Genomic DNA, 27,647 nt, shown 5'->3' on the forward strand with positions numbered 1-27,647 from the left:
CCGGTTTACGGGATAAACAAGTGTTCAGGAAAGTGACTGCTTGTAGTTTTCTGTACTTATATTGAACTAAAAAAAAAACGATGTCTCTCGAAAGCTGGGATTCCTCTCCAGTAATTTCAGCAGCACCGCAAAGAAGTGTGAAAGGACCGTTACTGTTTTCATATTTTTTTCAGTATATACATACACAGGGTGTCCAAATAAATGCCGACAAACTTTAGGAACTGATTGCTTTCACCAAAACAAGAGAAGAATGTGTTATAAACACGGGCTGTAAAATGAATACCTTAAGAGACATGAGCACGTGTTCAACTTCGATACTATGAAAAACGTCTACTGCAAATTCTTTGTTTTTCTGATATAATTAAAATTTCCTTGTCGACTCATCGTTACCTACGATAATTATGGAAGCTTAGGAAATGAATTAAAATTTATGCTGTGGCCAATACTTGAACCCAAGTTTCTTTGCTTACTAAACCGAGCTGCTGGTTATTACACAATCACAGCACTATAACCAACATCCATGCACAGACTGCTTTAACCAAACATCCTCCCTAACGAAAACTTCAATTCATATCTTCAGCTTATTTTCCACTTCTTACTTCGTCACTTTTTCCAAGGCTCTTCGCTATAGGAATAGCAAAAAAAAAAAAAAAAAAAAAAAAAAAAAAAAAAAAAAATGGTTCACATGGCTCTGAGCACTATGGGACTCAACTGCTGAGGTCATAAGTCCCCTAGAACTTAGTACTAGTTAAACCTAACTAACCAAAGGACATGACACACATCCATGACCGACGCAGGATTCGAATCTGCGACCGTAGCGGTCCCGCGGTTCCAGACTGTAGCGCCTAGAATCGCTCGGCCACTTTGGCCGGCTAGGAATAGCACCCTAGCGTTGGACACAATGAGGACATTCTGGCTGTATCTCAGGCGTAGGTGATTTATAGATATAATTAAATTCTTCTTGAGAGATATGAGTCTCATTTTTAGCTACGATAATGATGGAAGCTGGGCTATTCCAATACTGGAGAGCCTTGACAACAGTGACGATATAACAAGGGGAAAATAAGATGAAGATGTGAATTGGAAGTCTGAGTTAGGGAGGTCATTGAACTAGGGTAGTTGTGCAAGTCTGTTAGCTACAATGCTGATGCAGTGCTTAACATACCTGCCTAGTAAGCAAGGATACGTGAGTAAAGTCCTGGCCATGGCACAAATTTCAATTGTTTTTTTCAGCTTCCATCATTATCTTTGCTTTTCATATTTTGGGAGGAGGTAGTATGGACTCGAAAAAGGAAAAAAAAGTAAACGTGGGATCAGAATGCGTATCTTAACAGCCATCAGCACCTGTTCAGTAGGAAAGATGTGTTTCACATTAGCGAAGATGAACAAGTGCTCATATCTCTTAAGGTATACACTTCAGAAACCATGGTTACTTGACAATATTTACTGACGTTGTATAAGGAATATGCCCGAAAGGTTTCTCGCTGTTTCTTTGTTTTTTGGAGCACTCCGTGTACAGGGTAGTCAATTGATAGTGACCGGACCAAATATCTCACGAAATAAGCATCAAACGAAAAATCTATAAAGAACGAAACTCGTCTAGCTTGAAGGGGGAAACCAGATCGCGCTATGGTTGGCCCGCTAGATGGCGCTGCCATAGGTCAAACGGATATCAACTGCGTATTTTTAAATAGGAACCCCCATTTTTATTACATATTCGTGTAGTACGTAAAGAAATATGAATGTTTTAGTTGGACCACTTTTTTCGCTTTGTGATAGATGGCGCTGTAATACTCACAAACGTGTAACTACGTAGTATCACGTAACATTCCGCCAGTGGCGACGGTATTTGCTTCGTGATACATTACCCGTGTTAAAATGGACCGTTTACCAGTTGCGGAAAAGGTCGATATCGTGTTGATGTATGGCTATTGTGATTAAAATGCCCAACGGGCGTGTGCTGTGTAAGCTGCTCGGTATCCTGGACTAAATCATCTAAGTGTCCGGGCCGTTCGCCGGATAGTTACGTTATTTAAGGAAACAGGAAGTGTTCAGCCACCATGTGAAATGTCAACCACCACCTGCAACAAATGATGATGCCCAAGTAGGTGTTTTAGCTGCTGTCGCGGCTAATCCGCACGTCAGTAGCAGACAAATTGCTCGAGTATCGGGAATCTCAAAAACGTTGGTGTTGAGAATGCTACATCAACGTCGATTTCAGCCGTACCATATTTCTATGCACCAGGAATTGCATGGCGACGACTTTGAACATCGTGTACAGTTCTGCCACTGGGCACAAGAGAATTTACGGGACGATGTCAGATTTTTTGCACGCGTTCTATTTGGCGACGAAGCGTCATTCACCAACAGCGGTAACGTAAACCGGCATAATATGCACTATTGGGAAACGGCAAATCCACGATGGCTGCGACAGTCAGCGACCTTGGCGGGTTAAAGTGTGGTGCGGCATTATGGACAGAAGGATAATTGGCCCCCATTTTTTCGTTGGCAATCTAAATGGTGCAATGTATGCTGATTTCCTACGTAATGTTCTACCGATGTTACTACAAGATGTTTCACTGCATGTCAGAATGGCGATCTACTTCCAACATGATGGGTGTCCGGGACATAGCTCGCGTGCGGGTGAAGCGGTACTGAATAGCATATTTCCTGACAGGTGGATTGGTCGTCGAATCACCATACCATGGCCAGCACCTTCACCGGATCGGATGTCTCCGGATTTCTTTCTGTGGCGAAAGTTGAAGGATATTTGCTATCGTGATCGACCGACAACGCCTTACAACACGCGTTCTGTATTTTAATTTTAAAAAACCTTCCTGTTACCAACTGTTCGTCTAAAATTGTGAGCCATATGTTTATGACTATTACAGCGGCATCTGTCACAAAGCGAAAAAAGTGGTCCAACTAAAACATTCATATTTCTTTACGTACCACACAAATATGTAATAAAAATGGGTGTTCCTATTAAAAAAAAGAAAACGCAACCTATGGCAGCGCCATCTAGCAGGCCAACCATAGCGCCATCTGGTTTCCCCCTTCAAGCTAGACGAGTTTCGTTCTTTGAAGTTTTTTCGTTTGATGCTTATTTCGTGAGATATTTGGCCCGGTCACTATGAATGGACCACCCTGTATACATACTCAGGGTGTGCAAATAAATGTCGACAAAGTTTCGGATCACGTTCCTTCCACCGAAACAAAAATGTGTCATAAACATTGGGTCTAAAATGAATACCTTAAGAGACATGAACACGTGTTCATGTTCGATACTATGAAACACATCACTTCTACTGCAAATTCTTTGCTTTTCTGATATAATTAAATATTCCTTGTTGAGTCATCTTTACCTACGGTAATGATGGAAGCTGAGAAAATGAATTAAAATTTGTGCTGTGGCCAAGACGCTAACCAAAGTTTCCTTGCTTACCAAACCAAGCTGCTAGTCGCTACACCACCACAGCACTATAACTAACAACCATTCACAGACTGCTCTAATCGAATGCCCGCCCTAACGAAAACTTCATATCTTCAGCTTATTTTCCACTTCTTACTTCGTCAGTTTTGCCAGGGCTCTTCGGTACGGGAATAGCACCCCAACGTTGAACATAATGGGGACATTGAGTCTTTGGTGTGACGTTATAAGCGAGTGACTGCGTGTGAGATCGCTTTCTAAGTTTTTATATATTTGTAGGTTTCAGGTACATATTTTAACGGTTTTTGTGATAATATTTACGATATAAGTGACTTATTAGTGGTTTCTTTATTCATCTCTGCCTTTCTTGTGTTGTGACCTGATATTTGTGAGTGTTTCGTATCGAGCAACGTAACCTCTTACCTGTGTTTACATTCCGCGCTGACCAGTTGCAGCTGTAGCGGCGCATCGAAAGCTAAGTACTAATTAATTGTTTATGTATAGTGGTTTGTTTAGGAACTTTAGTAGTCTTCAACCGGTGTTTTTTGTGTTTTCTGGTGAAATAATTTCAGAAGAACCTTTTGGGAACTGTTTTCAGCTTCGTTACTGTGTCATTAGACGTTTGATTCTCCTTCTGTATTAGTCTTTTGTTATATTCACATTTGTTGTTTATTAATACTGTTAATAATAGTAGTTACTTCCCTTGTAGAGTAAGTTTGTGATTATTGTACTCAGGTTTTTAACATCTTCTTTTTGTAGTAGCAGAACTTAGAAAAAGTAAAATTTTACCATGGGTGAGAAGTGTGGGCTTTGCCGTAGGTTCGTGAGTAGTGGATTGCGGTGTAAGACTTGTTCGAAGTATTTTCACTGGGGGGAATGCAGTGGGGAAGCCAGTGGGCATTCTGGTGAGATCCTCTCCTGGAACTGCAGGTTATGCAGCAAGAGTAAGTTGATAGAGGAGCAGGAGCGTAAGATCTGTGCCCTTCAGGTGCAGTTGAAAAACGCACAGTAGGAGCTAGATAGGATGAGGAGGGAGAAGGGCGTTGGGGAATGGGAGCTGGCTGTTGGCAAGAGATCTGCTAGGAGAAGAAGATTTTCAGATAGTTTTACTATTGGTGTTTACAATAGATATGACCAACTGTCAGAGTCTAGTGGAGAGGAATCTCTAGTAGCTGTAGATGTAGGAAGTATGCAGCAGACCTCAGTAGTTACGGTGGCTAGAACAGTTGCAAAGTCGAAGAGGAAGAAGAAGGTTCTGCTGTTAGGTAGTTCTCATGGCAGAGATGTAGGCCAACAGTTGCAGGAAGTGCTGGAAAGTGAGTACCAGGTCACCAGCCTTGTGAAGCCTAATGCAGGATTGGCTCAGGTGACTGTTAACATAGGGGGGTTATGTAGGGATTTTACTAAAGAGGATCAGGTGGTGATTGTGGGTGGGCCGGCCGAAGTGGCCGTGCGGTTAAAGGCGCTGCAGTCTGGAACCGCAAGACCGCTACGGTCGCAGGTTCGAATCCTGCTTCGGGCATGGATGTTTGTGATGTCCTTAGGTTAGTTAGGTTTAACTAGTTCTACGTTCTAGGGGACTAATGACCTCAGCAGTTGAGTCCCATAGTGCTCAGAGCCATTTGAACCATTTGATTGTGGGTGGGGCTGGTAATAGTATTGATAGGGAGGGGGAGTATGACATAGATGGTGACCTGGAAAAGATAGCTACTCAGACTGGCAAAACGAATGTACATTTCGTGGAACTGTTTCAGCGTCACGATCGGCCTCATCTTAATACAGCCGTCAGGCGTAATAACATGAGACTTGGGGGTGCGCTGATGACAGAAAGCATGGGTCACATTTCAGTGGTGTCGGTGGAGTCTATCAGCAGGACGGGTTTCACTAGACATGGCCTGCACCTCAACAGGTATGGGAAGGGGAGGTTGGCAAAGCTTATAGGCGACAGCATAGGTGGGGTTGGTGGGATCACTCATGGGAAAATTCCTGCAGTAGTGGGTGTTAGAGCTGCACCTTTTTTAGATTGAAGTCAGCTGATTGGTATTCCTGCTTAAGGGAAGTCTCTCTAACAAAGGAACCACTTTTGACAAAGCTTAGGTATCCGAGTAATGAGGGAATTAGTATATTTCATCAAAATATACAAGGTACTAGAGATAAAGTTAGTGAATTGCTTATAAATGTTGACTCTGAAATTATTGGTATTTCTGAGCACTTCTTAAATAAGGAGATAATTCAGAGGCTAACTTTACCAGGATACAGGTTGGCTGGCAGCTTTTCGAGGAGCTCTTTGCGGTGTGGGGGAGTAGCCATGTTTGTGAGAAACGGCATCCCATTTGAGTCAATTGATGTTTCAAAGTACTGCACTGAAAAGGTGTTTGAATGTTGTGCAGGTGTGGTTAAATTTAATGGAGCTAAACTTCTAAATGTTGTTATTTATAGACCCCCAGACTTCGATTTCACAACATTTTTGCTAAAGCTAGAGGAGGTTCTTGGTTCACTTTATAGGAAATACAAAAAGTTAGTTATATGTGGTGACTTCAATATTAATTGTATAAGTGATTGTGCAAGGAAGAGGATGCTGGTAGACCTCCTTAACTCATATAATCTTATGCAAACCGTATTCTTTCCAACGAGAGTTCAAGGGAACAGTAGAACAACCATAGACAACATTTTTGTTCATTCCTCATTACTAGAAGGGCATTCTGTTAGCAAAAAGGTGAATGGCCTTTCAGATCATGATGCACATATTTTAACTCTAAAAGATTTTTGTGCTGAAACACGTTTAGGAAAGCTGATCCAGTTGCTGTACAGACCTTTGTAAACCTTATCAAGGAACAAGAGTGGCAAGATATTTATAGCGCTGATACAGTAGACGGTAAATATAATGCTTTTCTCGTGCTCTTTGAAAGTTGCTTTCCTTTAGAACGTTCAAAACAGGGTACTAGCACAAACAGGCAGCCTGGGTGGCTGACTAGAGGGATAAGAATATCTTGTAGAACAAAGTGTTAATTATATCAAAACGTTAGAAACAGTCAAAATCTAAATACAGCAGCCCATTGCAAACAGTATTGTAAGGTGCTTAAAAATGTTATTAGGAAGGCAAAAAGTATGTGGTATGCAGATAGAATAGCTAAGTCTCAGGATAAAATTAAAACCATATGGTCAGTCGTAAAAGAAGTGGCTGGTCTGCAGAGACAGGTCGAGGATATAGAATCAGTGCGTAGTGGGAATTTCAGTGTTACTGATAAGTCGCATATATGTACAGTATTTAATAATCACTTTCTGAATATAGCAGGTGAACTGGAAAAGATTTAGAAAAAAAAAGAAAAAACTGAATGGTTCGAAAAGTGGCAGTTGACGCTAAATAACGAAAAGTGTGACGTCATCCACATGAGTGCTAAAAGGAACTCGTTAAACTTCGGTTACACGATAAATCAGTCTAATCTAAAAGTCGTAAATTCAACTAAATACCTGTGTATTACAATTACGCGAACATCTTAAATTGGAAAGAACACACAGAAAATGTTGTGGGGAACGCTAACCAAAGACTGCGTTTTATTGGCAGGACACTTAGAAAATGTAACCGACCTACTAAGGAGACTGCCTACATTACGCTTGTTCATCCTCCTCTAGAATACTGCTGCACGGTGTGGGATCCTTGCCAGATAAGACTGACGGAATACATCGAAAAAGTTCAAAGAAAGGCAGTAGGTTTTGTATTATCGCGAAATATGGGAGAGAGTGTCACAGAAATGATACAGGATTTGGGCTGGAAATCATTAAAAGAAAGGCGTTTTTTGTTGCGACGGAAACTTCTGACGAAATTCCGGTCACCAAATTTCTCCTCCGAATGCGAAAATATTTTGTTGACACCAACCTACATAGGGAGGAACTATCACCAAGATAAGATAAGGGAAATCAGAGCTCGTACGGAAAGATATAGGTGTTCATTCTTTCCGCGCGCTATACGAGATTGGAATAATAATTGTGAAGGTGGTTCGATGAAACCTCTGCCAGGCACTTAAATGTGATTTGCAGAGTATCCATGTAGATCCATGTAGATGTAGACATCTGTGAAATACTCCAATTCAGACCCATTTGAATCTGCTTACTGCTTTTACTAGTTGGCCCCCTTCTTCGTATTTTATCCGGTACCACCTGGACCTCCTTCCACCGCCAAACTGATGATTCATTGATGCATAACGAAGTCTCGTATCTCTCGATATCATCGCTTTTTCGAGTTGTGGCATAATTATCTTTCCTCTCTGTTCGGTCCATTACCTCTGAATTTGCCAGTCCACGTATCTAAAATTCAGTACTATTGTGTAACACCACAACGCCAAATCTTTTTCTTTTCTGGTCTGAAGTACTTGCCAGCTACGCTTCGCTTGGGTACAGTGCTACACTCCACACAAATAGCTCCAGAAAATACCATGTTCCACCAAACACTTCAGTTTGTATTCGATGTAAAAAAAATTCTCCTTTTCAGAAGGATTTTCTTACTATAGCCAGCTCGCAGTTTATATACACTTTTTTTCGGCAATCGTCAATTATTTTGCTGCCCGAATGGCAAAACACCTTTTTCTGTTTGTGCTCTACTTTTCTCACCAACGCCCAAATTCGAATGGCTCTAAACATTATGGGACTTTACATCTGAGGTCATCAGTCCACTCGAACTTGGAACTATTTAAACATAACTAACCTAAAGACATGACACACATCCATGCCCGGATTCGAACCTGCGACCGTAGCAGCCGCGTGGTTCTGGACTGAAGCATCTAGAACCTCTCTACCACAGCAGCCGGCTCAGAATCGTTCAATTTTTACAATCTGTTGCCTTTGTTTTACATTTATTGATGAGCATCTTATAACTCATTTTCCACACAGAACCCATTACACAAAACCAGTGCTTTTTTTCTAACAAAAAGATTGAGGGTGTTCAGACGTTGGATATAATGCAGCGAAAATTAATTATAACTGACGCGTGGGATACCACCTGTCTGCTTTTAGCCATAACGTCATCAACATGTCGAACTACAAAAAAATGGTATCGGACTCTTCAGTTGAAATGCTGGTCAAATGAAGCAGACGATACCGAGAAACACTCAAACATACAAGAGAATGTGGTATCGAACACATCAGTTTAAATCACCTCAAATGAAGCATGAGATTCCCATGAACCTCTAGTTTTCTGCTCATCTCTCACCTCCAACTTAACTTACAAATTGCAACGAAGGACAGGACACACTGTAAAACTTCGCACAACCGACACGAACGGAACAGCAAACGCTAACGAATAAACAATAACAAAACAAAAATGGCAATGAATCGCGAAGGATGATGGTAGCCGGACCGTAGAGACATCTATCGGTAGCTTGTCTAACTGGCTGCCAGCGATTCAGTTGTCGAGAGCGGTTGCCGCAGCTTCGAAATGCTTGAAAGAGTCAATGACATCGCTTTTCCCACCAAAAACTGCACTGGTAACGTTCTTATTACAATTACCAATACGAAGAAACGAAATAAAAAATTTACGTCCATGAAATAAATCTTTGGCGCTCTTCCAAGTTCTCAACATCATAAAAAAATTACTTTGTCAACTAAAAAGTTTAGGGGTACGCATCCCCCACCGTTCCCCCAGAAAAACAGCATTGCCCACAACTGGTCTTCCACGTTGTTGTGAAGAGAAACACCGAACAACAGTTTGTTTCCGCATCACATCGTCCGCGTCACAACTTTCTGTGCTGCCTGTACTGACGTCACCGCCTTGTCCGGCTGCATTGTTTCGGCGCGGCCAAAGTTGCGAGGTCACAGACAGTGGACGCTCAATGTAGGAGAGGGAATGAGTTACGGCTCGGTGTCGAGTTGAGAAATGACCGTAAACACTGTTAGCAGAGTTTGATAATGAGGACGAAGTTTAATTACGAGGGCCACAGCGCTAGGTTGTTTAAGTTTGGAGTCGCCAGTTGCTGCAGAGACGTTGGGATCCTAGTTGTGGAGCAAACAGTTCTGGAGCGAGCAGCGGAAGCTCGCGAAACTGGGCCTTGGGGCTCTCTCAGACGACGAAGCGAATCAAATTGTTTATTCAGCAGCCAACAACGTTACTGGAGCATAGAGGAATTTTATATTACTGCGCAGCGGGCTATTGAGACTTTTCTACCAACACGGAGGATGGCAGCAACGGACTCTTGAACAATTAGTCGACACAGAATTTGTTGAGGAGCTATTTTGACCGGGGACTTTATAATAGCTTAAAACAACGCGCTGGCCGAGCTAAGTGTGTGCAACTCGCTGGCATTCGGGAGGACTGTGGTTTAAGACCCTGTCTGGCCATCCAGCGTTACGTTTTCAGGGGTTCGCGCAAATATTAGGTTGGTGCATAAGATGGTAGCGTTTTACACTACTGGCCATTAAAATTGTTACACCACGAAGATGACGTGCTACAGACGCGAAATGTAACCGACAGGAAGAAGATGCTCTATTAATCAAATGATTAGCTTTTCAGAGCATTCACACAAGGTTAGCGCCGGTGGCAACACGTATAGCGTGCTGATATGAGGAAAGTTTCCAACCGATTTCTCATACACAAACAGCAGTTGACCGGTGTTGCCTGGTGAAACGTTGTTGTGATGCCTCGTGTAAGGAGGAGAAATGCGTACCATCACCTTTCCGATTTTGATAAAGGTCGCATTGTAGCCTATCACGATTGGGTTTTATCGTGTCGCGACATTGCTGCTCGAGTTGGTCGAGATCCAATGACTGTTAGCAGAATATGGAATCGTTGGGTTCAGGAGGGTAATACGGAACGCCGTGCTGGATCCCAACGGCCTCGTATCACTAGCAGTCGAGATGACAAGGCATCTTATCCGCATGGCTGTAACGGATCGTGCAGCCACGTCTCAATCCGTGAGTCAACAGATGGAGACGTTTGCAAGACAACAACCATCTGCACGAACAGTTCGACGACGTTTGCGGCAGCGTTGACTATCAGCTCGGAGACCATGGCTGCGGTTACCCTTGACGCTGCATCACAGACAGGAGTACGTGTGATGGTGCACTCAACAACGAACCTGGGTGCACGAATGGCAAAACATCATTTCTTCGGATGAATTAAGGTTCTGTGTACAGCATAATGATGGTCGCATCCGTGTTTGGCAACATCGCAGTGAACGCACATTGGAAGTGTGTATTCGTCATCGCCATACTGGCGTATCACCCGGCCGTCAAGAATCGCGCTGCGTTTAGTGTAGATATTATATTTGAATAAAAGCGTCATTTGTGTTCGTCTCGTTGTGTATTTTTGTCAGTTACCTTTGTATTGCACTGCAGGAGTTCTCTTTGGGTATGGTAGAAGTTTCGTCGAGTTAACGTTGCTTGACAATACCACATCATGCGAAAACTACTTTCGTCCTTAACTTTTGGAATTCAGTTTGCAAGCTCAAGAAACGGTAAAGAATCCAAGAGTGTGCATTATTTTTTGGTGCGGCGAAAAATTTGCAATCTGGGGTCAGAACTGTTTCGAATGTTATACGCCCACCTTCTCACCATTTACAAGAGACAACGTTTTCCTTGTCTGGTTCGACATGTAGAAAATTGGTACCTCAGACTAATAGCATCGCTGCTGTGACTCCACATACTTCACACTACGCAGAATCAGCCAGTTTCATTTTGTAACCTTTTTACTGCGTGTCTATCGTATCTGTCACCTACTCATACCGCTTGTTTCGTATGTTACTAGAAAATAATGGGTTTTGAAACTTCCGTCGCGCCTGATGCCAATTTCTGTTCGAATATCTGGGCTGTACTGACTGGAGTATCATGCGCTCGTTGAAGATGTCCGCGTCAGATTGTTTTAAGCGCTGCTCCATTTGTCGCTTTTACAAGCGCCAGACTGCCACAAAGCGATGGAGAACATTCTGATCATAATTTCCAGTCTGCAAGTCCACACTCTCATTGCGCTAGGTGAAAGAACATGCTCCTCCTGGCTATTTACTCAGCGGTATCAGGAACTAGAGTATAAAGAATGGTTTTGAGTCCTACCTGATTAATATATTCAGCAAAACTTAACATGCTCAAACTTAATAATATTCTCGATAATAATAAGTCCCTATCAGAAACAGTTCAGAGGTGACTGTACATTCCAAGTGAAATGGTGCATCGTACTGACTCTTAATCGTCAGAGTTAACTGCTCGCCACGAAAGTGGAAAATAATCTCACCACATGCCACGCGGTTTTGTCAACATTACGGGCGGCGCACAAACAGTTACTTCGGTGGAATCCAAGCGATACAGGACGGCGTACAGTCCACTCGAGTTCGCTTCCTATTTTTACCGAAAACGTGCGTTTGCTAGGTGCATGTTAGCTCCATTCCATATCGCTTCGAAACGTTACACCCAGATATTTAAACGACTTGAGTGTCAGGATGGACACCAGTAACACTATAACTGAACATTACAGGTTTGTTCTTCCTACTCATCTGCATCAACTTTTCCACATTTAGAGCTAGCTGCTATCCATCACGACAAGTGGAAATTTTGTCTAGGTCGTCTTGTATCTTCTTACAGTCCCATTTTTCTTCTTTATTGTATTTCAATTCCCCATCGGGGCGGGCTGGCAGCAGCATATGCGCTGCTCTTCAGCCGAAAGACATAGAAACAAACAATAGAAGACATTTAAAAATAACAAAGGAGAGAAGATGGTGAATATAGATATAAAAAAAGGGGAACATCATCGAAGGCAATATACAAAAAACGGGGTGACTGTAAAATGGAGATAAAAAACTGTTTAAAAGTAGCACACACAAAAAGCCACACACTGCGACAATTAAAAGAACACAAGGCACAGTATGACTGGAGCATAAAAGGTATCGACGGATGGCGTAGCACATAACGTAACACTGACGGCGAACCTCAAGGCAGTACACAAATAAAATCACACCTCTTGACGCACAGGAGAAACAGCACTAAACACAACACTGATGTGGCACACGGACGATGATCAAAACAGAGGATCTGCCAGGCGCAAGGAGATGAGGGAGACCTGAAGAAGGGAGGGAGGGGAAGATATGGGGGAGGGGAATGGGGGGCGCGCAGAAGAGGGCTAGGTAGGGAGGGATGTGGGAAGGAGAGAGGCAAGTATGGGGTGCAGGGTCTCGGGGGAGGGGGGTTACAGTCCCTCAACTTCGACACCATACCTTGCACCACGGCATCATCAGCAAATAACAGCAGATTGCTGTCCGCCAAATAATTTATCTACAGGATGTAAATTTTAAGTTGACAAACCAGAACAAGCCGAAAAATAAGTTTCGCACGAAAAATGTGTAAAATCCAAAGTTGATTATTTTCGAGGGCGACATCTGCTGGTGCTAAAATTAGCCCGTCACCTCCTGGGGGGTGGGGCGAGAGGCAACTTCAAAATTTCAAATGGGAATCCCCATTTTTTATTGCAGAATAAGATTATACATAAAAAAAACTACGTACGTTTTGTCTTAAACATTTGTTTTGATTCTTGATGTTGGCGCTGTAATTCACGAAAATTCATGTTCTCATTTTTGCGTGGAAAATGGTCACGGATAAATAACAAATGAGTTCACTCGCCACTTACGATCTCATCCCCTTCCCCCACCTCCTCCTTTTCCTTGAAAGGATACGGATCCTGTACACCTCCCGTAAACTCGATCCTCCTCACCCGCTCGTCTCCCCGATCCTCTCCCACCCCCGCCCGCTGCCGCGCCTGTATTCCCACGTCCCACCCGGTCTCCATCTCTCCACCCTCCTTACCCTCTCCCGAGGTGGCTTCCACCAGCTCCCCCTCCCTGATGATGTCCTCCTCCCCTCCATCTACCCCTCCTATCAACTTTGACCCTGCACTCCCCCACTTCTGGTGTCCTTTCCTTTCGGCACCCTCCCTCCCTTCTCTTCCCTTCCCTTCTCTTTCCTTTTCCCCCATCCCCTCCCTCCACCCCTCTTCCCCCGGGCTTCCCCTTCCCCTTCCTCCCTCCCCCTGTCTCCCCTGCCCGTGGCATCTCTGCTCTCCCCTCTCTCTCTCCCACTCCCCTTCCTCCTCCTCCTCTCTTGGCAGGTCCCCGGACTCGCACACGCACAGTCAACATTCGCGCGCCGGAGGTCATCGCCATTAGTGTCTCGTGTGTGTGCCTTCGTTTGTGTTTAGTGTTTGTTCGCCGTCACGCCGCCACTGTTCACGTGTACCATCGCCATCATCCATGTTTTGTGAGCTGTTTCAACTAGTGTCAGTGATGTTTTCTTGTCAGGTGTGAACGGCTCCGTGTTTTTTGTTTTTTGGTGTCTACATTGTTTTGCCCGCCATTTTGACTGTATTCTCTGTGTCCCCTCTATTTATTACTCATTGTAAAACTCAAGGCTGAAGAGCGGCGTACTCAGCTGCTGACAGCCCGCCTTGTGTAAGGTGATAAAAATCACAATAAAGAAAAAAAAAACTCGTCAGTAAGTAGGATCTTTAGTTAGTTAGTTAGCTAGTCAGATGATTTGTTTGATAATTAAAATTTGTGTGGCCTCATGACCAGGAAACAAACAAAACTTATCCGAATCTGCGGAAAAAAATGTTATTTGGATGAACATTTCTAAAACTCTGATACCTCTCTCTCAAACCCCACCCTATGGGGAGAGAGGGAGAGTTTTAGTTCTAGTGAATCAAAATTTACGAATTAAATAAGTATTTTTTATTATTTATTATTACAGGCTGCGCAAAAGGACGCACTTTTTCTTTTCAAAATAGCAGCGCTCACGCGAACTATCTTTTAGAAGGCGGTGAGTCGCGCGTTGTATTTAAAATATCATTTAGTGCGTACTTCGGAATAGCCGAGGTCCATACGTATGTTATCGTGGTATTGGGTTATTTCAAAGTCTCATGCTAGCCCACAGTATTCATCAAAGTAAATGACATCACAGTATTTAATACATATTTATTTTTATTAAGTACCGCGATAAGTAAAAGAAACAAAAATACCAGCCGGCCGCGGTGGCCGTGCGGTTCTGGCGCTGCAGTCCGGAACCGCGGGACTGCTACGGTCGCAGGTTCGAATCCTGCCTCGGGCATGGATGTGTGTGATGTCCTTAGGTTAGTTAGGCTTAAGTAGTTCTAAGTTCTAGGGGACTGATGACCTAAGATGTTAAGTCCCATAGTGCTCAGAGCCATTTGAACCATTTTAGCCAAACAAAAATACCCGTGTACCGCGATAACCCGTAAACATGGTTTGACACTTGCTCTTTTAGATGTTATAAAATCAACCTTCAGGTACCTAGCAAATCGTGAACCGCTGAAAAAACCTGTACATGGGAAAACACAGAATACAAATGACAGCCTCAATCATCACATATGGATGCGTTCTCCAAGAACGGTGTTTGTGTCATCAATTCTTGTGAAGATAGCAGCATGTGATGCCTGTCTAGTTCTGAACAGTGGAAATGTTGGTAGGGTTAAGTGCCCGTAGAGACTAGGCTTCCGCTCAGGTGCATTCACAGTGAAAATAATCAGAATCATGGATGAAGTACGACTGGACAAAGCTCAGGCACCAGAAGAGAAAACGAAAAAGTTGGCTAGACAAAGGAGACAGGGCAAAGTATCACTCCAGGAGGACGAGGAAGAGAATAAAGATTACAGATATGGACAGCTTTAGTCGCAAGAGGTCTAGCAATATTGTCAAAAATTGAAATAAAAGCTTTAAATGCTAATTGCCACAAACTCATTTTTTGGGCTACAATATACCTGAATGGAATTTTTCGTTCTGCGCTGATATGAAACTTCCCACCAGATTAAAACTGTGTGTCCTACCGAGAATCGAACTCTGGATCCTTGCCTTTCGAGTCTCGGTCTGGAACACAGTTTTAACCTGCCAGGAAGTTTCGAAATTTAATAGTGATGTGTGGGAGAGTAAGATTACAATGGGATAGTTGAACTGTTAAAGAGCGTTGGGGCCGCCGCCATGCTTGCCGGAGATTTTAACTGTGTGTTGGGCCGTGAAGGACAGATGTCCAATTTTAATACTTGTGAAGAGCTAGAAACATTGGTGACTGGGTTAGAACTGCGACACCTGGACTTACTTCAATCGCCGTCGCGGCAGTTGTACTTACGGTCAGTAGCACGTGACCGAGCAGGATAGATAAAATCTATGTTACCAATATTCTCTGATCATTGTGCATATCATATTTAATTCAGGTATAACCGACAAAAAAACTTTTCGTGGCCGTGGTTTATAGCAACTTCACGTGTCACTATTGCAGGATGCTGAGCTTAAGCAACAGATTAGACAAACGTGGCACACATGCTTATCCTTCCAAATTAAGTATCAGGACGGCCCAAGCATATTGGCGCAAACAAACGGCGGAATATTACTTCTCCTGTTTGCGAGACCTAAAGAACCAGTTGCTCTTTCGGCTAACGTAACCCAACTGAAACGCTTGAAGTCGAAAATAACCGCCCTAGCCCGGCAGCGCGTGGATGGTGTGCGTACGTGAGCTCGAGGCAAGGAAGATCTTATGCAGGAACGTACGTCGTTGTTCCATGTAATAAGGGAGACATGTAGAGGGAAACAGAGAATAATAACCGCGCTAGCGGACAATGACGGAGGAGAATACACTACTCAGACCGCCATATAACAGTATGTCGGGAAGTATTGTACGGATCTCTACGCTGGAACAGAAGTAGATAGACTGGACGGTGAATAACTTTTATCAAATGTTACGACGGGAATACGTGGAGGAGGATAATGCCAGTGTAATCGAACATATAACTCAGGACGAACCAAAAACCATAATTAACGTCATATATGACCATACAGCGCTCTCGAACAAAATGATAATTAAATCAAGACCCTACGCTGCCGACAGGCGTTGATATACATCAACCGGAACAGTCGAAAAGGTGCGCCCCGACCGGGACTCGAACCCATGACCTCCTGCTTACATGGCGGACGCTCTATCCATGTCAGCCACCGAGGGCACAGGGGATAGTGCGACTGTAGGGATTTATCCCTTGCACACTCCTCGGGAGACCCACATTCCCAGCTTAATGTCCACACACTACATTCGTAGTGCCCCTGCCCATTACGCTCATTACTCGCGGCAGACAATCTTACCGGGTCCCGTAAGAGTTCAGGCAATGCGTGTGCATCCGCACAGAAGAAGGTCAATGGCCGGTTAGCCTTAACTACATGATGATGGTATTTGTTCTTTCGGAGATGTCCGAAAGAACGGAAACCATCAGTGACCGTGGTGACCATGTGATGGGCAGGGGCACTACGAATGTAGTGTGTGGACATTAAGCTGGGAATGTGGGTCTCACGGGGAGCGTGCAAGGGATAAATCCCTACAGTCGCACTATCCCCTGTGCCCTCGGTGGCTCAGATGGATAGAGCGTCCGCCATGTAAGCAGGAGGTCATGGGTTCGAGTCCCGGTCGGGGCACATATTTTCGACTGTTCCGGTTGATGTATATCAACGCCTGTCGGCAGTGTAGGGTCTTGATTTAATTATCGTTTCATAATTAACGACGCTCCGTGGAAGAAATCAGCTGGTCTCGGCGGCCTCCGCCTCGAATTTTATGTACTCATGTGGGACGTAATAATGAATGAGCTCACTGATCCGTACAGTGAGTTATTAACCGACCAGGCGTTCCCTCCTCTATTTACGGATGGAATGGTCGTAGGAAAAAAAAAGACCAGCAGCAAGATAGCAAGATGATTCCTGATTTAAAATCAGTCACTAATCTACGCTGACTCGTATTCTGAATAGAAGGATGAGGCCACTTTTGCAAAATGTTATAGGTCCTTACCAAACGAGTGCAATAAAGGGAAGATCAATGTTGGACACCTTATGTGAGTAGATGGGCGTCACAAACCTCATTTGGATAAATCTTTCCTTATTGTTTATCTTCAATAGGTTCAATCGTGGCGTCTTATTCAGCACCATGCAGAAAATGGGTTTTAACCACCACTTTATAACTGCCATACGTAGATGTATCAGTGATTTTTTTTTTATGGATTGAAATCAATGGACAACTGACTGAAACATTTCCAGTTCAACAGTCAGTACGTGAATTTTGTCCACTGTCTGTGACATAATATGCGATTGCGGTGGAACCATTGCTTTCGACAATGCAGCAGAAATTGAGAGGAAAAATGGTTCAAATGGCTCTGAGCACTATGGGACTTAACATCTATGGTCATCAGTCCCTTAGAACTTAGAACTACTTAAACCTAACTAACCTAAGGACGTCACACAGCACCCAGCCATCACGAGGCAGAGAAAATCCCTGACCCCACCGGGAATCGAACCCGGGAACCCGGAATTGAGAGGACTGCAGGTCTTCAATATTAAGACAGTTCGTCACAGTTATGTTCAAATGTGTGTGAAATCGTATGGGACTTAACTGCTAAGGTCATCAGTCCCTAAGCTTACACACTACGTAACTTAAATTACACACACCCTTGCCCGACGGAGGACTCGAACTTCCGTCGGGACCAGCCGCACAGTCCATGACTGCAGCGCCTCAAACCGCTCGGCTAATCCCGCGCGGCTGTCACGGTTATTCTGACGACGTAAGTCTTATTGTAAATTCGAATAGTGAGGTGGATGAAGTGCGACGTTTGGTACACCAGTACTCACAATCCTCTGGCGCAAAACTGAATCTTCAAAAATCTTAAAAAATGCATCTCGGTTCTTACAGCAGTGCAATAGGTGCGCAGTGGTTGGATGTAAATCAAGAGAGATTCCAACCTCGGATTGTGTGTAAAGGGCGAATCCCAAGCTCATGGCTACGAACAATTGGGAGCGGAAACTTAATGTCATCAGAACCTTGCTGAAGGAACGTAACATCCGATTCTTAGACCGATTGCAGAAAGTTCAGTTTATAAATACATACATTCTTAGCAAAATACAGGGTGATTCAAAAAGAATACCACAACTTTAGGAATTTAAAACTCTGCAACGACAAAAGGCAGAGCTAAGCACTATCTGTCGGCGAATTAAGGGAGCTATAAAGTTTCATTTAGTTGTACATTTGTTCGCTTGAGGCGCTGTTGACTAGGCGTCAGTGTCAGTTGATGCTAAGATGGCGACCGCTCAACAGAAAGCTTTTGTGTTATTGAGTACGGCAGAAGTGAATCGACGACAGTTGTTCGTCGTGCATTTCGAACGAAGTATGGTGTTAAACCTCCTGATAGGTGGTGTATTAAACGTTGGTATAAACAGTTTACAGAGAATGGGTGTTTGTGCAAAGGGAAAAGTTCTGGACGGCCGAGAACGAGTGATGAAAATGTAGCACGCATCCAACAAGCATTTGTTCGCAGCCCAGGAAAATCGACTCGCAGAGCTAGCAGAGAGCTGCAAATTCCACAATCAACTGTATGGAGAGTCCTACGAAAAAGGTTAGTTATGAAACCTTATCGTCTGCAATTGGTTCAAGCACTGTCTGCAGCTGATAAGATTAAAAGAATCGATTTCTGTGATTTTATCCTTGCTCAAATGGAAACAGATGAATCTTTCGTTTCAAAGATTGTGTTTAGTGATGAAGCAACTTTCCACACTAACGGGAAAGTCAACCGTCACAATGTCTGTATATGGGGCACTGAGAATCCGCGGGAAACAACTCAGTATGAACGTGACTCGCCTAAGGTGAACGTTTTCTGTTCCATTTCAGCTAATAAAGTATTTGGTCCCTTTTTCTTCGAACGTGCTACTGTAACTGGACTACAGTATCTGGAGATGTTAGAGAATTGGCTGTTCCCTCAGCTCGAACAAGAAGCACAACAATTCATATTTCAGCAGGATGGAGCGCCACCACATTGGCACTTATCTGTCCGTAACTACCTGAACGTCAACTACCCGAGGCGATGGATCGGCCGCCAGGCAGCCCGTGACAGAGCACTTCATCACTGGCCTCCAAGAAGCCCTGATCTTACCCCCTGCGATTTTTTCTTATGGGGGTATGTTAAGGATATGGTGCTCCGGCCACCTCTCCCAGCCACCATTGATGATTTGAAACGAGAAATAACAGCAGCTATCCAAACTGTTAGCCTGATTTGCTACAGAGAGTGTGGAACGAGTTGGAGTATCGGGTTGATATTGCTCGAGTGTCTGGAGGGGGCCATATTGAACATCTCTGAACTTGTTTTTGAGTGAAAAAAAAACCTTTTTAAATACTCTTTGTAATGATGTATAACAGAAGGTTATATTATGTTTCTTTCATTAAATACACATTTTTAAAGTTGTGGTATTCTTTTTGAATCACCCTGTATATCATGTCGCAGCAGTGTTACTAATACTGGACGTCACCGCACGAGAAATACTAGCTGCAGCGTTTTGGTATGTGTGGAAACAAAAAGTATCCTTCCACACGTCGACTTCGCAGAGGCACAACGGACAACTTGGAATTAAAGACGTTAAATCTGGATGTGACGCACTATTTCCAACTCGTGCTTTTACGCTAATACATTCCACTAAGACAGGCATCAATAAACTTCTGTTCCTGTCGTTACATCCTGGGGACAGGAATGCTCTTGTTAATGTAGCACATACAGATGCCAGCCTAGATTACGTCCGAAAGTACTATGTCGATTGGAGCTATGTGAGACGTCATCCAGCACAAACCAACACTAGAACTGTCTATAAAATATGTCACCAGAAATCGTGTTCACAAGCCAAATCAGCTAAAATATCCTGCGAAAAATTGGATGAACATTTGGAAAAATATCAATAATAAAGTTATACCTAATGTAGTTAGTGCAGTTTGATGACATCGTAATCGAAACCATACGCATAGGGGAACGATGACGGAAAATCAAATTGAGACCATCTCCATACTGCGACAAATGTCAACTTGTAGAAACTGTAGCGCACTTGTTCTTATGTGCAAAGAAAATCAGAATTTGGAATTAGACGAGGAAGAAATTAGCACTTATCAACAGAACCACAGAACGTCATATACCAATACATGAAGCTTTACAATTAGACTGGAAATGTCCGCAAAGAATAACAGTTATTCGTGGCTTCTGGGACAGTTTGTGTTTTACGTATTAACAAACAAAACTTCGAACTTACAAGAGTATGTGTTTTGTATTACAGAAGAACATTTTAAGTTGAAGAAGAATAACAGATATAAGGAATGGCTTCAAAACTTTTTATTTATTGCTTAACGTGGCCTACAAAGAGATGGACAGTTTTCATGATTAGAAGCAGAATACTTATTCTTTCTCTTCTATTATTCCTGCAATATTTCTTATGTTCGTTCTAAAATGAGAATTATTCTAATTTCTACATCTACATCTACATCCATACACCGCAAGCCACACGGTGTGTGGCGGAGGGTACCTTGAGCATCTCTATCGGTTCACCCTTCTATTCCAGTCTCGTATTGCTCGTGGAAAGAAGGATTGTCTGTATACCTCTGTGTGGGCTCTACTCTCTCTGATTTTATCCTCATGGTCTCTTCGCGAGATATACGTAGGAGGGAGCAATATACTGCTTGATACCTCGGTGAAGGTATGTTCCCGAAACTTCAACAAAAGCCCGTACCGAGCTACTGAGCGTCTCTCCTGCAGAGTCTTCCACTGGAGTTTATCTATAATCTCCGTAACGCTTTCGCGATTACTAAATGATCCTGTAACGAAGCGCGCTGCTCTCCGTCGGATCTTCTCTATCTCTTCTATCAACCCTATCTGGTACGGATCCCACACTGCTGAGCAATATTCAAGCAGTGGGCGAACAAGCGTACTGTAACCTACTTCCTTTGTTTTCGCATTGCATTTCCTTAGGGGTCTTCCAATGAATCTCAGTCTGGCATCTGCTTTACCGACGATCAACTTTATATGATCATTCCACTTAAAATCACTCCTAATGCGTACTCCCAGATAATTTATGGAATTAACTGTTACCAGTTGCTGACCTGCTATATTGTAGCTAAATGACAAGGGTTCTTTCTTTCTATGTATTCGCAGCACATTACACTTGTCTACATTGAGATTCAATTGCCATTCCCTGCACCATGCGTCATTTCGCTGCTGATCCTCCTGCATTTCAGTACAATTTTCCATTGTTACAACCTCTCGATACACCACAGCATCATCCGCAAAAAGCCTCAGTGAACTTCCGATGTCATCCACAAGGTCATTTATGTATATTGTGAATAGCAATGGTCCTACGACACTCCCCTGCGGCACACCTGAAATCACTCTTTCTTCGGAAGACTTCTCTCCATTGAGAATGATATGCTGCGTTCTGTTATCTAGGAACTCTTCAATCCAATCACACAATTGGTCTGATAGTCCACATGCTCTTACTTTGTTCATTAAACGACTGTGGGGAACCGTATAGAACGCCTTGCGGAAGTCAAGAAACACGGCATCTACCTGGGAACCGGTGTCTATGGCCCTCTGAATCTCGTGGACGAATAGCGCGAGCTGGGTTTCACACGATCGTCTTTTTAGAAACCCATGCTGATTCCTACAGAGTAGATTCCTAGTCTCCAGAAAAGTCATTATACTAGAACATAATACGTGTTCCAAAATTCCAGAAGTGATAGACATTAGAGATATAGGTCTATAGTTCTGCACATCCGTTCGACGTCCCTTCTTGAAAACGGGGATGACCTGTGTCATCAAGACTGATTTTGATAGTAAATATTTGTAACACACTGATCAGTGTTCACTTCCACAAGGTATTCAAAAGTAATTAAAGTCATTTGAGGTAGAGGCATCTGGCACCCCGTTCAGTGTAACGTGGGTGTGTCAATAAGAACATATATTCGCACGAATATTTTCAGTTGTATTGGTCCCAACAATGACAAACAGACATTTCTAGTTTCTACACGCGTCGCGAATAGTTCACGGGAAGTACGACTGCTGGCAATTCTCTGCGTGGCTTCGAATCTCTCTAATTTTATCTCCATGCTCTTTTCGAGAGATGCACGTAGGTGGAAGCTGTAGTTTTGTTGATCTTTCTAGGAATCTGTGCTCTCGGAGTAAACAGTGCCGCGACGCAGAATGCCACTCCAACGTCATGGACTTGCACTCACTGTATGAGCCCGTAACGAAATGCGGTGCTCTTATGTGTTCCCTCTCTGTCTCATCCGGTAGGAATCTTGTAGTGATGAGCAATATTCAAGTATTGGTCGAAGTTGGCAGAACGGTACCCGGACAGAGAGCATCCAACGTGCCGCACACTGCAAAACATCTACCGCCTACTGTATGCAACAGGTATGGTCGTAGCACGCAAACGGGTCCGTAACAGGCCCTTCACAGGAGAAGCGGGTGCAGTTGGTGAGTTAGCTGCTGTTGCCATGAACCCACACATGAGTACACGGGACATTGCGAGAGCCGCTGTACTGAGTCAAAGTAGTGTCATGCGCATACTGCATCGTCACCCGTTTCATGTGTCGCTACATCAGCAATTACATGGTGATGACTTTAATCATCGAGTGCAATTCTGTCAATGGGCATTAACAGAGAATGCGTTGCAGTTCTACCTGTTTACCGATGAAGAGGGTTTCACAAACCACGGGGCAGTGAATCTACGGAACATGCATTACTGGTCCGTGGACAATCCTCGCTGGCTCAGACAGGTAGAGCGACAGCGACCGTGGACTGTAAATGTATGGTGCGGAATCATTGGCGACCACCTCACTGATCCTCACTTCATTGCAGGGGCCCAAACAGCTGCAACATACATCGCGTTTCTACAGAATGATCTGCCAATGTTGCTCGAAAATGTCCCACTGGAACGCATCGACGTATGTGGTATCAGCATGATGGTGCACCTGCACATTCCGCAATTAACACTAGGCTGACCCTTGACAGGATGTTCGACGGGCGTTTCATAGGACGTAGAGGACGCATAAATTGGCCAGCCCGTTCTCCTGATCTTACACCTCTGGACTTCTTTCTGTGGGGTACGTTAAAGGAGAATGTGTACCGTGATGTGCCTACAACCCCAGAGGATATGAAACAACGTATTGTGGCAGCCTGCGGCGACATTACACCAGATGTACTGCGGCGTGTACGACATTCATTACGCCAGAGATTGCAGTTGTGTGCAGCAGATGATGGCCACCACATTGAACATCTATTGGTCTGACATGTCGGGACACAGTCTATTCCACTCCGTAATTGAAAACGGAAACCACGTGTGTAATTGTACCTCACCCCTCATGGTAATGTACATGTGCGTCAGACCAATAAGAAGGTGTTAGCATGTGGACGTAATGTGCTGTTCCAGTCTCTTCTGTACCTAAGGTCCATCACCGTTCCCTTTGGATCCCTACGTAATTCGGTGATCTCCGATACACACGATCGAAAAGCGGAGGAGTGGTACTCAAACAACTTTAGGTTACAATATCTCCGGGTGTAATTAACCTTTTACAATGCAACAAACGGCACTGATTACGTATTTGTTTATATGTTCAGATGTGCTAACAAAACTAACGGGGTTCCATTTAAAAAAACGTAGGTTTGTGTTAAAGAACATACTTCCGTGTATTTTTTTATGGTTTGTATTAACCAATTACACTAGCCCCTCTCCTCACGTTCGGTCTGTGGAATCGATTCGTCAGTATTTGATGTGGTTTACGAAATATATCCAGCGGTAATGTTAGGTGACTCACCCTATCTATCTATCTATCTATATATATATGCATTTATGTCGATATGTAATCGGTTTTTTTTGTAAATATTATTTGTATTTTTACGCTGGGTCTTTCCTTGGGAAAACTATGCTATCGAACGATTACATCGATAGGTCGTGTGGAGCGCGGGCAGAGCAGAGTCTGGCTGGAGTAGGGTGGTGGAGCAGGTGTGTTATGTGACGCTCCCGCGAGTTGCCACACTTTTGGGGTTTGGCAGCATGTAATTGCGCTCGACTTGCTATGATAGTTTCTGGCACGGTGTTGCGGACGGGAAACATTAGCAGGCACACATCAAGAGCCCGTTTCGCCTGGTGACCGTGTCGAGGAGAAGGCGCGCCAACATCCAGCTTCTGCAACAGCGACGGCCGACAATGAGTGACTGTCGCCACCTCCTCGATCGACGACTTCAAAACTTCTATCAACCAACAAGGAAGACTGAAAGCACGTAAAGTTTTAGAACTGTATGGCAGACCTCAGCTTTTCAAAGTGTTCCGTTTTCATCACTAAAATACAGCAACTTAGAATGAAACTTTGTTGCTCTTTGTCCCAATTGGATTACCAAGCAGGGTCCCTTCCTTTTCTGAAATGAACCCGAGTATCATTAAAATTCAAACGCCAGCATTAAAGTAATATCATTCCATTTCACTGCTTTAAAATCAAAGTTCAGTTAATGTATTCATAGCTGGCTACAATAACCAAACACAAATTAAGAGTGCGAGTTTTGTTACCATATTTTAGCTTACCTGTGACTGCAGCTCAGCTTGGTACGTACTAAATTTTACTATTGTCAATGGTTCAAAATCATTTTAAGTTCAACGTTAAATCTCTTATTTCTAAATTGCGTAGATTCAAGTAGCTTTTGAGATGATTGTTGAGGTAGCCCACTACTAACCTTATTTAATTTAATTTCGTAGTGTTTCATAAATGAAGTTCACTATTAATTTCAGTCACTAAATTAACTTTCAATTTTCTGATTTTATTAATTCTTTTGCTAAATTACGTCAGAGTGTAGCGAAATTTATTACTTCTGACAAACTTTCAGTTTTCACACAACACGTGTCAATCTTCCGTTGCCACGCTTTTAGTGCTAATTATATGTGCATTAACATTCATTTTTCAGTTATTGTAGTAGTTCTCCATAGGACTGGGGACCGTAATTTTCCCCAAATTTCAAATATCTAATCAACGCCTGTTAATTGTTAACGTAACGACCGCACATTTACTTTCTTTAATAACTTTACCCTTTTTAAAAATTAATTTCCACCAGTTTCATTTGCATTTTTCCTTTCATTTAGATGTAACCCTTTCTCCCTCTTTACCGACAGATTAACTTAGGTGACGATAGCTTTTCCCAAATTTCCATTAGGTACACGTGGTTTAATTTTTCACTGTCATTAAGGTCGATAAGTGACGGGGGGCGGTTACAATCTGACACTCTACGATTCAGACTGAAAAAATACCATAAACAGTCCCTTAGGAGGTCATACCGAAAACTCAGCTCCACCTGCAAATGGGTGTGTGAATAAAAAGCCTTTCGGTACTGTCATGTTGTGCAACTGCCTGGGATGCTGGAGGTTCTGTGGAATCGTCCAGTACTATGTAACAGATCAGAGACAATATCAATGGGCAGGATTTACCAGTGGGTCGACGTGCTGCTGGAAGCAGGTAGAGCGGAGGGGCGGCGCACGTACCTGAAGTTGAGGCGGCAGATGGCGGCGCCGTCGACGCTGGCGGGCGGCGGCCTGAGGTCCGGGGGCGGCGGCGCGTCGGCCCGCTTCTCCGTCCAGTGGAGCACGCGGCCCCCGGGGGCGGTCACCACGGCCAGCACGTCACGCTCGCAGGCGCACGTCGACAGCACCGTGGCGTGGGCGCGCTCCTCTGGCTGCGCAGACGGACACACACTACTCGTTAACCCTCCCACATCCACACCTAAACCTATACCATTCAAGTTGAAAAACTTGCAAAACGTATAAAATGAGAGGAACTCAAAAACTTTGGAAAGCCTTGGAAACTTTGGAAAAAATTGGGAACTATGGGAAACTTGGGGAAAGCTTGGAAACTTGGGGAAGCTTAGAAAATGTGGAGAACTTTGGGAAAATTGCGGAAACCTTGGGAACTTGGGGAAAGTCAGGAAAAAGAGGAAACTTTGGGAAAATTGGGGAAGCTTGGGAAATTTTGAGAACATTGGGAAATTGGGGGAAACCTTGGGATCTTGGGGAAGCTTAGGAAATGTGGAGAACTTTGGGAAAATTGCGGAAACCTTCTGAACTGGGGGAATGTTAGGAAAAGTGGGAAACTTTGGGAAACTTGGGGAAACCTTGGAACCTTGGGGAAGCTTAGAAAATGTGGAGAACTTTGGGAAATTTGGGGAAACCTTGGGAACGTGGGGAAAGTCAGGAAAAGTGGAAACTTTGGGAGACTTCGGGAAACCTTGGACATTTTGGGAAGCTTAGGAAATGTACAGAACTTTGGGAAACTTGGGGACATGTTGCAGAACTTGGGGACACTTAGGGAATGTTGAGAACTTCGGGAAACTTGGGAAAACCTTGGAAACTTGGGCAACCACAGAAAATGTGGAGAACCTTGGGAAACTTAGGTAAATATTGGAAACTTGGGGAAAATTTGCGAATGTGCTTCTTAGACTGCAGCAAAGTCTTCGACATTGTCGACTTCGACATTTTATTTGCCAAACTTACTGGCCAAACTTTCTCGACAAGTGGAGTGTGACGGTTTGGCTCACACCTAACCTCTCGCCAGAAAGGCGTTGTGTTTGGCACCATAAAGTCATAATGGAAGCATGCAGTTGCAGGCTTACCACAGGGTTCAGTATTAGGCCCTATAATCTTTTCATTGTATGTCAATGATTTGACATCAGTTTTGTGCTATTGCAAATACCACAGGTACACTGATGATCATCGACTGTAACTAAGTGCAAAACGTATGAGCCTGAGAAACATCTATCGAGAATCTCAATACCAGCCTGTGTGCACTATCAAAATTGGCACACGATTTATAGTTCAAGTTCAACTTACGCAACGTCTAAGGAGTACTGACTGGTCGTTCTGGGCTCATTAGCCCGAAATGTCGGGAATCCCTACCACCTTAAACCCAAAATGGGACAAATATCAACTTCTTTCCTTCACCGAAGCATCTGTTTCTAATAACAGGTGAAAATCTAAATTGCATGGAGTACGTAACTGCAGTGGGCAAGGGGGCATCAGCATTTCTCCATGCCCTACAAAATTATAGAAAAGCTATCTGTATTTGACCTGAAAAAGAAACTTGTGCAAACCCTTGCACTTCCAGTTATTGACAGCGATGTTATGCTGCAAGACGTTTCTCGGGAAAGCCCACGGAGCCTGGAAAGAGTTAAAAATGCCCGTGTTCATTATATCTGTGATGTTAGACTCTCTGATTATGTTTCATCACCATATACACAGTCATATGTCTGTACGTAGACAAGTGCAGAGATTTTCATATCGTCTGCCTTGTCTACTGCCTTATCGCCGAACACAGTCCCCCAAACGCTCTTGTCTCAAGAACGTGGAAGAAACACCCGTTCCCATCA

The 27,647-nt window shown here is 43.6% G+C and overlaps 1 protein-coding gene across 1 annotated transcript in view; it reads right to left on the reverse strand.

Moving 5' to 3' along the window:
- LOC126427975 (C3 and PZP-like alpha-2-macroglobulin domain-containing protein 8) overlaps positions 1 to 27,647 on the reverse strand; it is an 829,074-nt gene that overhangs the window by 239,715 nt on the left and 561,712 nt on the right. Inside the window, exon 8 of the mRNA XM_050089861.1 lies at positions 25,771 to 25,961. Within this exon, the coding sequence (XP_049945818.1) occupies positions 25,771 to 25,961 (191 nt within the window). The remainder of the gene's footprint in view (positions 1 to 25,770; positions 25,962 to 27,647) is intronic.

The sequence above is a fragment of the Schistocerca serialis genome, chromosome 12 (genome assembly GCF_023864345.2).
Source record: "Schistocerca serialis cubense isolate TAMUIC-IGC-003099 chromosome 12, iqSchSeri2.2, whole genome shotgun sequence".
Taxonomy (NCBI): domain Eukaryota; kingdom Metazoa; phylum Arthropoda; class Insecta; order Orthoptera; family Acrididae; genus Schistocerca; species Schistocerca serialis.